The sequence below is a fragment of the Sarcophilus harrisii genome, chromosome 6 (genome assembly GCF_902635505.1).
Source record: "Sarcophilus harrisii chromosome 6, mSarHar1.11, whole genome shotgun sequence".
NCBI lineage: Eukaryota > Metazoa > Chordata > Mammalia > Dasyuromorphia > Dasyuridae > Sarcophilus > Sarcophilus harrisii.
Window position 1 is genome coordinate 140,138,776 of NC_045431.1, and position 18,970 is coordinate 140,157,745.

The 18,970-nt window shown below is 34.8% G+C and overlaps 1 protein-coding gene and 1 long non-coding RNA gene across 3 annotated transcripts in view; one reads left to right on the forward strand and one right to left on the reverse strand.

The window, feature by feature from the left end:
* LOC116419732 overlaps positions 1 to 10,303 on the forward strand; it is a 70,290-nt gene extending 59,987 nt beyond the window's left edge. The window contains exon 3 of the long non-coding RNA XR_004230023.1: positions 10,235 to 10,303. This is a non-coding gene — a long non-coding RNA (uncharacterized LOC116419732). The remainder of the gene's footprint in view (positions 1 to 10,234) is intronic.
* The window catches only part of UNC5C (unc-5 netrin receptor C), a 407,070-nt gene that overhangs the window by 75,259 nt on the left and 312,841 nt on the right, over positions 1 to 18,970 (reverse strand). Inside the window, exons 8-11 of one of the 2 annotated variants that reach the window (XM_031941564.1) lie at positions 12,550 to 12,606; positions 10,223 to 10,414; positions 4,984 to 5,328; positions 2,514 to 2,601 (exon numbers count right to left, since the gene is read on the reverse strand). In XM_031941564.1, coding sequence (XP_031797424.1) covers positions 2,514 to 2,601; positions 4,984 to 5,328; positions 10,223 to 10,414; positions 12,550 to 12,606 — 682 coding nt within the window. The remainder of the gene's footprint in view (positions 1 to 2,513; positions 2,602 to 4,983; positions 5,329 to 10,222; positions 10,415 to 12,549; positions 12,607 to 18,970) is intronic. The other variant, XM_003772864.4, reaches the window with a different exon arrangement.

Below are 18,970 nucleotides of genomic sequence, written 5' to 3' on the forward strand. Positions count from 1 at the left end.
GATCAATGACACATCAAAACTATCATGGGGAAAATAGCAATATGGAAGAGATAACTGTACTCATTTTTCTCACCTTACAGTTTAGAGATAAGCTAGAATGAGGCACTCCACAGAGTTTTTTTTTTTTTTAATTGTGATAACTACTCCAAAATGACTTCAAAATATTGCCAGTTGTTCCATGATTTTGGCTCTCTGTACACACAGGATATGACCCCTCACAACAATTTAGTTAAATAACCCGGTCAAGCATCATGGATGTCCACATTTCAAACATGCCAATGCTATGTCTAGTCAAAGGAAAGCCTTCCTGTGGGTATATATGGGATCAAGGGAAAAGGAAGGGAGAAGGGCACAAGGGAGTATATAGCTACTGAGCTGAGAATGAAAAATTATTAATCTATGCCAACTGGTCCACTCTGGTTACGAAATTAATATTTCAATATGTATCCAAAGAAAGTGAAAACAGAAAATTTTGGAATCTCCTCAGTCTAAAGAACTTCAGCTGTAGGAACCACTGAAAGCAATAAGATAGTAAGCTAAGAAATGTGACTATAATTCCAATTACAGACAGGAAGGAATAGACAGGAAGGAAGTCACAACAGACAAAACATTGATCTTAGACTGGTAAATTTCAAACAGAAAAAGTTGTCTCTAATTCTGAGGAGGTGAATGGCTTTCATTGGGAGAACTAGAAACAGGAAAGATTTACAATTATATGTATAACAGCTGAGATTTACATAGAACTGTGAAGAACAGTGGAAGGAGTGATGGATCTGGAATTATAGAGTTTGGGATTAAATCCTGTCTTTGATCCTTACTTCCTATGTAATCTCAGGCAAGTCATTTTGACTTTCTTGGTAAAATAAGAGTTTGTCCTAGACCTCTGCAGTTCCACCTTTTTGTGGGTCTTAGTAGCCGTTTTAAAGCATTTTGCATATACAATTTCATTTGCTCATCATAACACTATGTGTTAGAGGTACTGGTATTATCATCTTCATTTTACAGATGAGAAAATTAAGGTTCAGGAAAGGGAAGGGGGGAAGGGTTAAGTTCACATAGTTAGGAGGTGGCCACATTATGTATCTGGACCTTCTTGTTCTCAGACAAGAACTCTTTATATTAAACTTCTACCATCTGTGGTCTAAATAAATCCAGTTGTGCAGTTCCAGTTTTTCTTTTTGTTTGTCCCAGACTTGAGATGTCATCACTGTGGAGAATTAGCAATCGAGAAATTTCCCTCCCTTATGCAGACTGGCAACTGATTTATAACTTTTATTATTTAAGAGTTTGCCAGGGGCACTGAGAAATTAATGCCTTGCCCATTGTCAGAGAGCCAGGATATGTAAGAGGCAGATCATTCTGATTCTAACACCAGTCTTCTCTCTATGTGTGCTGCCTCTTCTCATTTAGGTTACACAAATTAGTCATGTTTCCTGCTGCTTCAGAACATATGCTCTTGATTGATGAATGGTGAAAAATGGCAATTGTATCAATAACCAGCAGTGTCCTTAGAAAGCTCATGCACCAAAATAGACCCAGTAAATATAACTTTATTAGGTATTTGAAATGAATGGGATCACTCTGTGTGTGTGTGTGTGTGTGTGTGTGTGTCTATACATACATATTGGAACATCATAGTGAGAGCTAGACCTGAGGATCAAGAAAACTTAGTTTAGATCCTCTCTGTCATTTACTAGCTCTGGGACTATAGATAAGACTCTTTACCACTCTGAGCCTCTAAGTTTTCTTCTCAGTGAAGGGATTGAATTAAAAGGCCTTTAAGGTCCCTTCTAGTACCAAATTTATGAGCTAGTACATACAAGCATGGGCACAGGAAGTAAGGTGTGGTCATCAGAATGTTGGACTTGAGTCAAAGAGAACTGAGTTTGAATCTTCCTTAGACCTTTTTTAGCTGTATGATTGCAGGTAAGTCAATTAACTGCTTTCAACATTTGTTCCTAAAACTGTATATTGGAGAGATAACAGGAGCACATACCTTGTAACACTGTGAAAACCAAGTAAGATATTGGATACAGGTTTGCTTAGGAAACTTTACAGTGCTTTAGTATGATATATTAGCTATTCTATATAGATATATGTGACATATATAGACATTTGTGAATATACATGTATGTATATGTAAATAGATGATAAGAATTACTAAATGCTTTTGGATCCTTTGCTAAGTAGTAGAGATAGGAAATATAAAAGTGAAACAGCCTCTGCCCTCAAAGAGCTTACAGAATTGCAAACAACTGTACAAAGTCAAGCAAATGGAGAATATATAGAAAATGAATACAAAATGACAAAGGAAGAAGTAGTGGCTTAACACAATGCCTGACAACCTGGTTAACTAAGAGATACACTCTGACTGACTAGCTAGAAGTAAGAACATGACAATATAAAATATTGTTTATAGGAAACTGACAATATAAAATTTAAATGGGCTGAGTCTAGTTTCTACTATCCTTCATATAAAAGTGATAAACTTGTGTAATACAAATAATTTTTACCTCATATTTTCTTTCCTGTGTACAGTCACATACATTTCATAGACTCTTCCTTGGGGAATGGCCCCTGCAGGAATCAGCAAACTCACTCCTAAACAACAGGCAAACATACACACATACATAAAAAAATGAATTAAATAGGAAAAAAACCCAGAAGTCACCAACACAGCTTGTTTAAAGGAATGAGTATAGATTGTGGAGAGGCAGCCATATGTCTACTTATTTTTACCTTTGATAAAAGAGAAATCTTCCCAGTTACTGGGACTTTCTTATTTACTGGCTATTTTAATTAACACAGATACTTTTGTGCCTTTGGGGAATTATGTGAAGAGAAGAAATGTTTGTTTGTTTGTTTGTTTTAAGTTTTATTTTATTCAATAAGCAGGCAGATGAATATTTGGATTACCCTGTGAAACTAAAGGAAAAACAACAATTATTTTTAAATTTTCAAACTGCTGTAATGGGACATATCTCTCCAGGCATTTTTTCTTTTATTACAAAAATCCCCATGTGAAAGCCAAAGCTTGAGCAGAATGCCTTATTTTAAAACTAGCAAAGGAATCTCAGAAAGGATCTGTTTGTTTTATCAGTATAATGTGATTATTAGATCAGTGATTCTCAAATTATGGCATGAGACCCTTTCTTGAGATCTGTAAGGCTTTCACAATAATATTAAGATTTTAAATGTCTAATATGGTTTATATCAACAGACATAATTCACATAAAGAAAAGCTCTATGGAAGGTAGCTGTCTTCCATGATTTTTGAGGGGCGTAAAAAGTCCCAAAACCAAAAAGTTTTAGATCTCAAATCACTACAGGGCACTTTCAGCATCTATGTTTCTGGGAATGGTCCACTGCTACTTGATTTTGTTTCAATAGGCCAAATGGTTTTTACATTTTTGCTTCCTTTTTGGGTTTATATTTGAGCCTAGTGTATCACAAATATAAGGGGATCATCCAAAAAGAATGGGATTGACATTTTGAAGATGAATATCCCAAAGATGCTTTTCAGATAAAGCTAAATTAGATTCAATATGCACTTATGCTATTATAATCAACCCTCTACATCAAATGCCCTGTTTGATACTTTGGGAAATGCAAAAGAAACAGAAGATAATGTTATTATTCTTAAGTAAATTACAGATTAGTTGAAGAGAGAGAAATGTATGTGTGTATGTGTTTGTGTGTGTGTGTGTGTTTGTGTGTGTGTGTGTGTGTGTGTGTGTGTGTGTATAAAACTGGAAAACAGAGGAAAGTAAGGAAAGATGATTGGGGAGAAAAAATAAGGTAAGGAAAACTTCATCAAGGAGGAGAGCCTTTTGTTGCACCTTGAAAGAAGTGTAGAGCCTAAACTGGTATAGATGAGCAGAGAGGAGTGATTTAGCTTCTAGGTAGGGAGAAGAGTATAGGGAAAGACAGAAGTGATAATGAGAGTGACATTTTTATGACACTGTAAGGAAATGTGATTGGCTGGAGTGGTATTACCATGATGGAAATAGTGAGAGAAAAAGATATATATGTAAAGTTGGAAGCCAGTTAACAGTTTGGGAATTCTAGAATGAGGAGTTTGTATTTGACTGAAGAGGGAATAGGGAATCATAACAATTTATCAAGGGAGGAAACAATCTATGCCTTTTTTGGTGCATTATGTAATTTCCTAATGTTAGTAGTATTAAATTCTAGCACTATATTTATTAAATGTCTAGAACTAGAATTTGAAAAGTTAAGACACTTTAATTGAGGAATCCATTTATTCTTCTGCATATGTATTATTATTTTAAAATACAATAAAAATGAAATATGATGACAGTCCTGGGGTGTGATTTTAATACTTATAGAGGCTTCTCTGAAGTTAACTGTCAGATAAAATGATGAAACCCAAATGAGGCTACAAAAGAATAATATAATGAACTTCTAATCTTTAAATAGAAAAATCAATGGATGATGAGTGATATATGTATTTTCTATGCCTGATGAATGCATAATAAAGAGTTAAGCTAATAAATTAATCTTGGCTTTTCTCTGTGATATTCCCTCACCATCTGAAAAAAAATTAGCATTCTAAAATTCTTCTTCTGCAGCAAATTGGAACTGAAGCAATTGATATGATTTCAAATTTGTATGGATGGTGAAAACAGTAAGGGTTTTTGGTTTGAAGATGCCTGGTAAAGCTGTGCTAAAAAACAATAGGTCAATGGCTTAAGCGATACCTCATCTCAGAATATTTCAAAGTACATTTCTGCAAGAAGTGTTCTGGTAGTTAGTTGTTGGAGAAGAGCAGAGATTTGAGGAAAGGACAAATGAATTTAAAAGAAAATATACTTTTTAACTTAAGTCAAAAATATAGTCCAGTGGGTGACCTGCATTAATATTTTATGACCTGTTAAATGAGGTGGGGAGAAATGGGGTTTTATTTTTTGTAGGGAAAAGTTATCAAACTGAATGCTTGCTTTTTAAACTTTTAGAACTTACCTGAATTGGGGACAATGAGATGTCCCCCAAGAGAGTTGAAAGTCCCAAAAGCAGTACAGGATGGGTCTGTTTGTCTAGCCAGGCTCTGATTCTTCAAGTTGAGAGTCTCACTTTCCAGCAGAGACTGGGTAATTTGTGGGGACAGCTTGGCTGTGAAATCTGATAAGTCATCCTGTGGGGTTACAGCACCTGAGGTATTGTACACTTTGATTTTTAGGTTGGGTAGAGGATCGAGGATTGGTGAGTTAGTCATTGGGATTTTGTCAGAGACATCATGCAAAGCATAGACAGGGCCTCTATACATGGCTGCAGCTGATGTAAGGTCTGGTGGTACCGCCAGGAGATCTGTGTTTGAAAAACAAGAGCAATTTCATTGCCTTATTTTGGCCAATCCAGACAAACTAATTCTGTGATAATTTGTATTTCCCAAATGAAAGATAGTTCAATTAGTATAAAACTTTGCATGAGGGCCTCAGTACTGGCTGGAAAATGACCAGAAGGTAGTCTGGACCCAAAGGATTTGCCTATCTATTTCTGCTTTCTCTTTCATGTACCACCCTTAAGAATTCTGTTTTAGTTCCTCTGGCTTTAATAAGATATATCTAAAATATGGAAGAAGAAAGGAAAGGAGTGGTACAAACCTGTAAGATTAGCATCAGGGAGGCTAAAGCTCAGAATGAGCTGAGGTGCTGGAAAAATGCTAAGGGTGATAAAAACCATTTTCCCCGGTATGATCAGACTAAGAAGGAGAATAAGGAAGAAACAACAGGGACACAACAGAATTATTCAACTCTTATTTCTTTCCATCTTCTCTATCAAGGAGAATGATCTTCATACTGGAAAGGGTAGAAAAAAACAGAGTAAGAGGGAATGGAAGCCCAATATAAGTGAGGAGATAAGTGAGAGTGTCTAGCTGAATGAAATGAATTCAGATGAATTACATTCCAGAGCATTGACAGAAATGGAAAAGTTGATTATTGAACCAGTATCAGTAATCACTGAAGACTCAAGGAGGATGCCCAGGCAAATGTCTATTTTCTTTAAAGTAAAAAGGTAGATTTTGGGAAATATAAAATAGTGATCTTGACAGATATTCAACTACAGGAAAAAATTTCATTTTAAGTGGATGGTTTGTGGGCACTTAGAAAGAGAAGAAGTGATCACTAAGAATTGAATTTTCTCCATTAAAAAATTATGTCAGTGTAGCCTCAATTCCTTATTAGGGAAATGATATAGACATAATTAATATGAATTTCCACAAGTTTTTTAAGACAGTCTCAAAGATAAAATAGGAAATGTGAGAAGGAAATACAATCAGGTGATTTTATTTCTTGTTGAGAGATTGCAACTTTAAAAAGGCCAGACAAATGTATGTGAAAGGCTGGATAATGTATTTAAAATGTACATCAAATAATAATTTGATATCACCCTAAAAAGATGGTGTTCTTGGTGTATGATGATATCACCTCTCATGTCCAATTTTATCAATGTCTCAGAAGAAGATACTGAAAGTATATTTGTTAAATTTACAGATGACACAAAGCAGGGAAGGTTTGGTAATAAACTGGACAGTTGAATTAGGATTCAGAAAGTTTTTTTTAACACTTTGAAGGAGGAGATTGAATCCAACAAGATGTGATCTGACATGGCTAAATATGAAGTATTATATTTAGCTTGAAAAAAAACTGTATAAGTAAAAGGTTAGGGATTGAATCTCTGATTTCTCTGGTATAACCAACTCTCTGGTAAGGAAATTTCCTCTATCAGTGGTGCTAGGAAGTTTCTGTATAGCTCTTGGCTTAAAAAGTTATCTAGAGCACTGAGGGGGTTAAGTGATTTGCCCAAAGTCACACAGTCAGCATAGATCAGAAGGGAGTCTTAGTTCCATCTTCTCTGATACCTGCTTCTTCTATAGAAGAATGGAAAAAAATAACTAGAGGCTTGACTACTTAACTGTGTGATTAACATGAGTCACCAGTATCACCTGGCTACCAAAAAAGTTCATATAACCTTAGGCTGCATTAACAGATACATCATTTCCAGGCAAAGGAACAATATCTTTCTGACAAGTTGGTCAGGTTGCTTTGAAAATTGCTGGCTATCACAATTTAACAGGGACACAGATGATGTGGATCTTGTCCAAAGGGAATTATCAAAATGTTCAGAGTAATCAAAACTATATCATAAGAGGACCAGTTGAAAGAACAAGGGATATTTAATCTGGAGAAGGGAATGCTAAGGTTCATCATAATAGTTCTTCTCAACCATCTAGAAAGCTAGCATATGAAAGAAGGATTAGATTTATTCTTCATAGGATTGAGGCTATCTGGAGATACAACAACTTTCTAGCAACTGTTGCTGTTCAAATGTCCACTGGTTGGACATTTGGGATAGTGGGTTTACTGGTAGTGTTTATGCAAAGGATAAATGATTTCATGTCATGCACATTGTAGAGGGAATTTCCCTTTGCAATATGAGGCTGAACTAGATCATAGGGTCATAGAATTAAAAATAGAAGGGACCTTTCAGCTCCCTTTTATAAATGAGAATACTGACTAAGAGACTTGGTCTAAGGTCACTCAGTAAGTAAAAGATAGGGCTCAGAATCCAGGTCCTTTCATTTAAAAGTCAGTTCTTTGAACCTCCATTGGCTTTAAAAATCACTTCTAATTCTTAGATTCTATTACTGTATCAGATCGATTTAGAAAGTGTAGTTTATAAGTATATACCCACTATGGAAAAAAGGACAGGAGCTAGCCTGGAAGTCAAGGACATCTGAGTTCTAATTCTATCTCTGATATATACAGGCTGTATAATATTGGGCAAGTCATCTAACTTCTTGCTAAAACAGGAAGTCTCGACCTGAAGTCCACAAACCTTGGCTTTCATGGGGAGTCTGCGAACTTGGATGGGAAAAATGTTATTATTTTTTTTACTAACTTCATAATCTTGTGTTTTATTTTGTTCATATAAAAACATTTTCTGAGAAGTGATCTGTTGCTATTACCAGACTGCCAAAGAGATCCATAATGTGGAAAAGGTTAAAAAGCCCTGTTCTGGGACTATAAGAGAAGGTGCTAATTCTGGACTGGTAAAGGGGTTTCCTTGCTAGGGAGTTCCCTATATCAGTGAAATCACAGGTCTAGTGTTTTTTAATTAGATATATGATTTCTGCTGCCTTACTACCTGTAATTCTATGTTAATATGTAAAGGCTTTGCTGTGAGTACCTGGGAGAGGGATAATGGATGGGACACCTGAGACTTGAAGCTGGATGAGCACATGCAAAAGGTAGCATCAAGTCCCTTGTAGCTGAGTTGTCTAGTGCCACCATTGTGAGAGCTTGGAAAGGATGCATGGGGAGAATCTAAAGAAGTGTTGATTTACTCTTATAATAGTTTGATGAGGGATCATTATCATGGAACTTCATTGTTTTGGGTTCAGCCTTTGGATGGTTCAAAATCAAGTGAATTAACAGGTACAAAAAGGGTGGGAGAACCTGGCTCACATATTTATTATTTATTACAACACAAATTTTTTTACTCAAAAGTATTTGGATAAAAATAACGCAGGTGAAAAATCCACATGCTTATATATGGAGATACAAATGTAATCAAGTTTAGCAAGTAAATATAAGGTCTTTTTTTGAAAGAAGAGAGACACTAGCTTCTAGGAGTCTGAGGAAATGCCTCATATAGGAAGTGATATTTCATCTAAACTTTGAAGGAAAGCAAGGATTCTGAGAAATAGATGAAAAAAGAGAGTGCAGTCCAAGCATGGAAGACTTATGCAAATGCATGAAGAAGGAGATGGAATGTCATGAGTATGGGAATCATAAGTAGGTTGGCTCTTACAGGATCCATAATAGACTACCCTGATGGATACCTTTACAGTGTGATTGCTTCAGGACAATGGCCATTAGAGAGGTGCCCAGAGTAACAGTGGGCCTGCATTTTCCTTTTTTTCTCTCCTTTTCCACTCATTATCTAGTAAGTGGTGACTAGATTTGATAATTCCCAGTTGGCTTGGGATAGGTCTCCTTAATCTGAGGCAAATATGTAGAGACAAAGGCCTTTCTTGGAGCTTAAAGTTGTTTCTCTTACAATTCTTGGCTAGGACTTGTTCATCTTTTCAGGATGATTTTAAAGTAAGCTAGTAATCCCAATGTCTTCCCTACTTAAAAGGTACAGAACAGCAGAGTGGGAAGTTCAAGTGGCAAAATCATACCAATTCACAAAAGGGAAAGTTTTTTTGGTACTTAAGTACTTCTTTGGTATATATGATCCTATGTTAGATCCCAGCAGACCTTTAAATAGCACATTTTTAGTAAATTTCTAACATGAGATTCTAAAATGTTTTCATTGCTTATTGACATTATGAAGATGACTAAATTATAAGGTAGTCTAAAATAATTTTCGGATAATTTAACTGTATTCAGAGACAGAGGACATAGGTCTGAGTCCCCAGTCTACAAATTACTCTCCTTTTTGTCCTGGAGAAGTAAATTGACCCCTTTGGATTTCAATTTCTTCTCTTGCCAAGTGAGTGAGTTGGACTAATTCTGTAACGTCTCTCCTAGCTTCTAGATCCTAGAGTCCTATGCAAGTCAATGAACAATAGAGGAGAATATCCATGTATACTAGAGAGAAAAGGATGTTTCAAAGTCTGTAATACCTCTACTCCATAAACACTTTGACTAATGCTATTTTAATATAGCAAAGCAATTTTGAACCCTACCAGGAATGCTACTACCTCAGATGCATGAAGAACCTATTCAAATTTCATAGCAGATACATTTTCTATCTTTGCTATTTTTTACATGAATCCATACATAGAGATTGAAGGTCACAGAGTTGGTGATTCCCCAAAGCTAGAGACAAAACCTTATAACCAAAATTTTCTCAACTATTACAAATAGCCATAAAAGACATTATATATATATATATATATATATATATATATATATACAAGATCTTATTGTTTTCCTTTCTCCTTCCCTATTCCCCTTATTCTTTATCTCTTTTCTTTTGCACACTATTTTTCTTGGTGTTCCTATAGTCTTTTACCCTGGAATCAGTGGTTAGTTACTCTCTGAGATATTATTGGTCTGGTGTGCTCCACTCCTGAAAATAAATATTGGTGGTTTTGTTCTTATGCAAGTGGCTGTTAATCCATTTAAGTATATAAACTGTTTGTAGCACATGCCTAGATGAATCAACATGAAATGAAATGTCATCTCACCTTGCCTTGCAGCCTTGATGTTCACAGGCTGAAATCCACCATTGAGGGCTGAGGAATCAATGATATCAGACTCAAAATCCCTATGGTTCTTCCGATACACGAACAGAGCCACGATTACAGAGATGGCCAAGCATACGATCACTGCTATCACCACACCAACGTAGAGGGCAACATCATCAGAATCAGGAGCCGCTGGAGGGGAAGAATGAAACAGCCCCAACTGGCTATAGGAATTTCCAATAGCACATATCTGTATTGCTGTCTTTTCTTCTGACATTTATTACCTTTTTCTTAATAGGTTAATTTCAAGTCTATTTCTAAAGCTATATACTTTGAGTATGCCCTTTCATTGGGAAATGATCATAGATTTCTTTCTTTCTTGTTCTCTATCTACCAGTGACTTATTTTGTAATTGGGAAACATAATAGGACATTTATTGCTTGGATTGTAAAGAAATTTTAGCTAAGATTCTACCAACCCATAAGAAAAAGTTCAGTAATAGTAATAGTGTGAGTGTGTGTGTGTGTGTGTGTGTGTGTGTGTGTTAAATAGGATAACAAGTTTTTAATTTCACAGATGCTCCATTTAAAAACATAAACATTCCCTTAGAAATGTCTGGCACATTTTGAATCTGTGTATTTATTGAATCAGAATACTTTCCTAAATAATTTCCTAAGCCATAGACTTCACTTGTCCCAGGTCTTCTTTCCTTACACCTAAATTTGGGGAGAGGGACAGATTGGATAGAGGTAGAGTTAGGGGCTAAGGGCCAAAAATAAGTAGTGTAAGTTGAGCAAATTTTGGGAACACAGAGATTGCTGAATTCTGTTCTTTCTGGAAGAAAAAAAAATGTTAAACAATAATACCCTATTCTTTCTCCCTTGCCATCTTAGAACAAGTGTCAGCTCTGTGAATTGAGGAGATGGAGGAAAATGGAAGTATGTGTTATCCAGGTGTGCTGCTTTCCCTAAGGAAACAATAGGAACAATAAGGATTGAGATTTTTCATGGATGAGAGGTGTCCGTTCGCTTTATCTATTATTGAAGAGAAATGTAGCACTGAACACTAATTGTAGCTGGTGAAGACCTGAGCTAATCAGGCACAGCATCAGATTATCCCAGAAGCTAATCAAGTATGTCCCAAATAAGGAACTTTTCATATTTTTAGAAGATGGAGCTTTCATAATTTTCCCCATTGACCTGTCATCATCTAACTTGGCCTGGTTCAATGATGAGGAGCAGTGTGCTTTTGTGGATAAAGAATTGGCCTTTGAGCCAGGAAGATGTGCATTTAAGGGCTATCTCTGGCACAGTGAACTGTGTTACCCTGGACATTTAATCCCTCAGTGCTCTAGGCATCTCTCTAAGACTTTAAGTCACAACAAAGTTCTAGTCTAAATTGATAAAGAAAATTTCTCACTGGGAGCTCTTTGCTTGCATGAAATTACAAGTCTCATCTCTAGGCTCCCAATTTTGGTGAGCAGAAATTTTATTGAACTCAACTGCATCATTTGTATCTTATCTATTGATGGCTTACAAAAACTGCTTGGGAGTCTGACACTGGAAAATAGTTTATTGTTTTAGATAAAAAGTAATAGTAACAATGAGAATTGCATTGACCACTAAAGTAACTTAAGGTAACTGGAGTTACTAGTTTTGTCACTGCCCATATTCTGGCCCATATTTAGAATGTTTTCACAAATAAAAAGTCCAACAAAAATGAAGATTTTCCCACATTTTATTTCTTTAAATTTGTTATATAAGAAAGGCATTTTGCTATCTGCTTTCTTAAGGTACAAAAGCATCTGATTTTCTGTGGTGTGTGTGAAAAATGACAGATTTTTTAAAGGAAGCCACTGACATTCCACATGTTTTTTACTGTGGGAGCTCCAGTGTTACCTCAATTTTTGCCCCTAGGTTTCTGATGAGGCACATAAGTGGAATTGAGCTCTAGGCAAAGCATATTGCCTTAATTCTATTTTGTTTCCTTTCACTAACTACTATTTGCCACATCTGTAACACTTCCTAGGTCATATTACTTTGTCAGTAGTTATGTTTTCTTATCCAGTAGATGTGAATTTATATTTTCAGTTTATGAAGTCTCTTTTTCTTGAATGTGCATATTCATGATTTTTTGTTGTCACAAATTAAATTTCATCTGATTCTTCTTACTCTGATTCAATAAGGAGGCACTAACTTATTTTCTATGTTGAAAAATATTAGGTGCCTGACTCCAGTACATATAAGTGATTTTGGAAAAGTAAACTCAGATAGATGAATGACAATGAATGATTAATCAGCAACATAAAAACAAAACATGACACTTACAAGAAAATCCATATTCATTCTGGGTTCTCTGTTCAGTTGAAATAGGATAAATGAAACCTTGAAAAGAAAAAGAATTATACAAAAATGGGAACAAAATCAAATTAATGAGGGGAACAAAATGGGAAGCATGAAAAATGGTTTAATTAAAAGAAGAGGAAAAGAAGAGGAACTTTAAAGTTCTGATTCAGCACAGAATTATGATTTTGCATCCCCTGTCTGTTCCAGAGCCTAAGAATTAATAAGTAGGCAGATTGAATTTCAGAGGCTAAACTGGTCTCGAATCACTAACTTTGGAGTGCTTAAAGTCTTTCTTTTATTGAGCATAAACTCTAATGGATCTAATTTATTTCAACATCAAGGGTCATTAGCATATGGAAAATCTTTTTTCTCTCTATCCCTGCCATATGCTTTAATTCCCAAGACATATTCAGTAAAGCTCTAAATAGTTTTTTTTTATTTAATTATAGCAGCTTGCTGTTGGTCTAATAGAGCTAAAGAAGACCTGCCGTCATTGGTCAAAGGTTAAATACCCATTTGCTGTGTTGAGCCTAAGGAAAAGAAATCCACTTTTTGGATTTCCTAGTTGTTTATCTCCCACTTCATGTAATAGGAATCCAATAGGTATTGCCCAGGGAGTGAGTGGTTTGTCAATGAAATGGGAACTGGATGCCTTTTATTTTAAATCATTATAAAATCAATAGAGGCCTAGAGGATATAAAATTATTTATCTTAAAGATAGTATAATCTGGATGGAATTATAACCTAGTTTTAATTTTTCAAATGAATAATTAGCCTTAATGCTTTTCTTTTCAGACACTCCAAAGCCAACTAGGTTTCTTTTGTTTTTAAAACCAGGTGAAGAAAATATATTTTTCCAGTTTGGAACTCAGAATTCTTAAAGTTAAAACTTGTTTTTTGGTGTTTTTTTTTGTTCTACTTATAAGCAACAGATTGACATCTAAAGAAAGATGATTTTAGATACCAAATATCTCCTCTAATGCAACATTTGAATGTCAAGTAAAAATGAATTAGAAACATGTGGCTTCAGTCTCTTCTGCTAGATACAGGATTACAAGTAGAAGGAAAACTGTGAGAATTAAAATTAATTGGCTTAAAATGAAAGCATTGCAAAGTCTGGCTACTAAAGCAAATTCTAAGATGTGACAAAGGTATCTCAACTATAGTTTGAGAAACATTTAGCTTTTATAAGAAATTTACCAGTGTGGGAAATGAATGCTGGAAAAACGTGAGATTCTTAATGAATGAAGAGTGTGCTATGGCACAGGCAAGTTTTATCTGAATGAATTTTTAATGCTTTATTTTAGAGAATGATTGCAGCCTCATACTCATTTTTATAAATATTATATTCCTTATTTCACTTGTATGACTCCATGTGTTAGGATTGTTGTACATTTTTAAACAACCTATGTCTAGTAATAACCTTTTTCTATTTGTCTTCTGTGAATTCAATAAAAGAACTACCAGGACACAGACATTATTAGGAAGAAATAATTGCTAAGATCTGAAGTCAAAACCAAGTTATTTATTTAGACACAGAATGACTTAATAGGAAGCACTGCTTTGCTCAAAATCAACTTTAGAGAGAGAGATTTCAAAGCATCTGTTTTTAGTACCAGAAGAAAAGAAACTGGAAAACACAATAATAAACCCTAATGACATAGGATTGAGAGTCAGTGTGGCCTGATGGATGGGGAGCTGTCTTTATTCTTAGGAATTTTAGGCCTTACCTTTTAATTCAAATCTTGTCTCATATATCCTGGCTGTGTGATTCTGAACAAGTGACTTTGAGCCCATCAAGATAACTCTCCAAAACTGGAATTTATAAGAGTATATATCTATCTTCACTGGGAGAGGTAGTCTCCATTTCAAGACCTTTTTTGCCCTTGAAGAAGAGACGGAATTGGGGGATTTCATTTTTTCTCTGAAAGTCTTGGTGTGTATTGGCTGCAGAGAACAGCTTTGTGTGTCTCATAATATCATAAAAAGAAGCCAAAAGGAAAACTGACATTTAGAAGAAACATGGAGTGGTGGAATGAATGCTAGATTTCAGGGTCAGAATGACTTAGTTTCAAATCTTGGCTCTGACACATACAAGTTCCTAATCTGTAAAATGGGAACAATAATTTCACACAGAAAGAGTGTGAACTAAGCGATTTGCAAATATGAAGAGCTATACAAATGAGACTTGTGATTATAAAGTGAAACATCCTAGAAGATAGCACTTGATTTTTCATATACTTTTGTTAACTGTTGTTAACTATTTTGTTAATTATTGTTCTTGACCAGTAAATAAAGGATTTTAGAATTTAGAACTGTGTCTTTAACATCATCTTCCTCTAATTTGTGCCAACCCCAGGGCCCTTTGGTCACTACAGAGAAGTGGGAGGAATCTTTAGAGGTCTAAAATTATTTACTTGTCTGAGTTTTGTTTTATTTTTTGAGACTGAGTCTTGCAAAGTTGTTCAAGCTCTGGAAGCACAAATGCTACTCAACCTGATCCTACTCTGACTGCCATAAGAGGTTTAACATGCTCCATTTCCACCTAGTCAGTTTACTTCTCTGTAAGCAGTCCAATAATCTGATCCCACTGGCCCCAATATGGGGGTTACCATATTGGTGCTGGGCCTTAGAGGAAATATTGATCAAATAAACTTGTTGCTAATCAGCTAAGGCTGTTGCAACTCATGACTCCTGAGTGGAAGAGATCTCTTTCTCTCTGAGTCTGAAAGTTAAAACTTGTTGGGTTTTTTGTTGTTCTATTTATAAGCAACAGATTGTGACTTCCAAAGAAAGATTATTTTAGATACCAAGCATATCCTCAGTCTAGACCCTGAAGGCAGGGATTATAAGTGGGTACCATGACTCCTCATTGTACTTATCTTATATGACCCAATGAAAGTGAAAATAAAAGGTTACTTGCTTCTGAGCAAACTTGTTTTCCATAAATAACCCAAATGATAGGATAATTTTAAATAAACTCAATATTAGTACAATATTCCTTTTTTTTTTTTTACTATGGCTATGGAAACAATAATAGTCAACTATTTCCAATGAATATTTCTTAAATACTTTCATTCACTTTCAAAATAGGAAAATTTCTTCAAGTACACTATCCAAGTATCAATGAGAAGGCAAGGAACTTCAGGAAGGAATTGGTTTTCTTTTTCCAAAATGATGGGACATATATGATCACATTTTAAAGTTTGTTTTCAATGACTCCATCTGATCCAGCTTTCAGCCAACAAGAAAGAATATTTTCTTAAGCTAATGAGGTAATTCTGCTGAGATTAGTAGCAGAAATAATGAAAAATTGACATCTCTGGTAGGATCAAAAGGTATGTGGTACAAAACAATTATTTTCTGTGACATTAATAACAGGCAATATAAATTTTAGCTAATTCATTATTTAAAAATAATGTTTAATAAATGGGACAATATAATTTAGTATTTTAGATTAAAAGCCAGAAGCTAAGTATGTGTACAAAAGTAAATTATTTACAGTCAAAACTCTTTTCACTTGATCTCATCACTAACTTTCATGACCTCAGAGGTACACCAAGCTTAAAATAAAAGGCTTTATAAAAGGGCATTTAGATCTCATGTTTTCCTTCAAAAGGAAGAAAAGCAAAGGAAAAATCCTGGAGTTGTATTTCTATCATAAATTATATGGCAAGCCTATGGCCAGGGTCATGGAATTTGTGGCAATGACATTGTGTATGACATAAAATGACAAGACTCATAAATACTGCTCAACTTGGAATTGATTCCCACCAAAGAAAAGAATTTCTGTAGTGATTAAAAATAATTTTTTTATCTGAAGAGAAGCAAATGATCCTCTGACAAAAGAGGGTAAGCCCTTCATGTGCTTCTAAGTTAATAACACAAGACAGAAGTTGAGCTGATTTAGGCTTATCTCCTCCCTTTTCTATGGCAGTAGAGTGCTAACAAGATACCTTATAATAGTGACACTTTTAAATTTTAACAAAGTCCTCTATTCAGCCATCATCTTAGTTTGATTCCTAATTTTTTGCATTGGCAAAAGTGCTCGTTTTCACACATTAAGGGAAACAATGAAGTGTTCACCTGAATTCCATAAAAACCTGAAAAACCTCTATCAGATTAGAATTGTTGCAGGTCATATATCTAAGAATCCTAAAATTTGATTTCGATATTTATTCCTGAGAAGTGGATGGTAAGGTTTAACACATATTTAATAAACCACTGCCACCATCAATTTCCCGGGCCAACTGGTGGAAGTAGGAGGAAGAGATAAATGAAATGTAAGGTTACTTCTCAAGGCCACGTATGAGAATTACTGCTCTCCCCAGATGGCAAGTCAACCTAGTTCACCTCTGCTGAAAGCGTTGGATCAATGCAGAGCTTATGGCATGTGGGCCTCCATTGAACAGCTGAGAAATCCTGGGCATTATGGAGATGGTAAAAAATATCCTTTTGAGTCCATAAATTATTTTGACATAAGAGTACCTTTGTATCAAAAACAAAACAAAACAAAACAAAAAAAAAAAAAAAAAAAAAGGGAAAATGTAGAGGCCATACAGAATTGATTTCAAATACCCTAGGTAAAAACAAAATTCCACTTTCTAACAAATGTGCTACAATCTAATATGCTGAATTCTCTCTTTAGCTAAAAGGGGTGGTTGATCTTTTCATTAGTAGAAATTACTACTCTATATTGTTTTGTTTTAGTCTGTATATGGCAAGTAGATTGCAGATGTTTTAATAGTTGATGGATTCATGTTGCTTCAATATGGTCAATTGCTCCTTAGTACAGATTGCCAATCATCCATGTCTGCCTATCCAGGGTGATTTGAGTAACCTCTATAGAGAAGATATCCACTATGTCCCCTTCAGGTATTTTTACATATGAAGCACTATTTTTCTGTCTGACACAGGTAGAGAATCATCATTTTAGGCAAAAAGATCTCAGACTTCAGTCTATCAAATTTCTCCATAACCCTGCCCTGTCCCCAAATCATTCCACAAACTAGCTAATATTTGTTTCTGACTAGACTAGCTAGAGCTTGGAGATCACTGATGATAGTGTGTGTCTTGCTTTTGAAGGCAACTCATTCCACTTCTGGATGGAAGTTTTTCCTGATGTCAAGTCTAAATTTTCCCCTTTGTACCTTCCAACCACTGATCCCATGTCTGTTTCTGAAGCCAAATAGAGAAAATCTAATGTTCAAATGTACATTTATCCCTATTGAATTTCATCTTATTTGATTTGGCCCAGTATTCTAACCTGTCAAGGTCTCTTTGGATTCTGATTCTATTGTTAGAGGGTGTTAGCTCTCCTTCTTAACATTGAGTGATCTGCAAATTAGATAAGCATGCCTTCTAGATTTTTATCCATGTTACTGATAAAAACGTTAACTAGCACAGGGCTAAATTTCTTTGACATTTAAAGCCTTTTATTATCTGACTTTGGCCTATTTTTTCCATGCAATTTATACATTTTTTTTCATTCATGTACTTCATGCTCCAGACAATGTTCCTCATTAAAAAAAAATCCATTTCCTGACTCCATTAGCCCCAAAGCTTCTAATACTTTCATTTTTCACCTTGGCTTAATAGAGCTCCTACCCTCAAATATCAACTCCTTCAAGAAGCTTTTCCTGATTTTTCTTAACTGATAATGTTTCCTCTTAAGCACTTTGGTGTTTTCATTCTAAAATGATTTTGTGATTTTGTTTAATTAAGTTCAATAAATTATGTGTATTTGTTTCATATATATATATCTCAGATGAAATAGCATGTATAAAAATGCTTTTCAAATCTCAAAGTACTACAAAATGCTAACTATTATCACTGCAATATCACATAATATTATATATGAATATGTTGCATCCCCATTGTGTTATGTACACTCCCAGAAGGCAGGAGCTTTTTCATTTTTGTCTTTGTATTCCCAATGTCTGACAAATTTAGGGAAACTGGGATAAGACTGATATAACAAATTATATGGTCACATATTAATCTGCTTAGGGGTTCCATACATGCTTGTCTGATTACCCAGGGCTGTAATTTCTTTGTGATATGTCTGATTTCAAAAACAAAGAAAAAGATGTTTTGCAGGAAAAAAAATCAAAATATTTTTGTTGCATCAGAGAATATGGATTAATATGGTCAGTAGTGGTTCATAGGCAGAATATATATTTACCCAACAAAACACTACCCACACAAATGTAATTATTAAATTAATTCCTTCCTTTCATTAAAGTAATCTATGGTTGATATTAGAATGTAGATAAGCATATTATTTGCTGTATAATGCTGGTAGCACCTATTTTTAAAGAACTCTTATTTTTTTCATTTTAAAAATATTTTAATTTATTTTTTAACATTCATTAAGCACTTTTTTTTTCTGAGTTCCAAATTC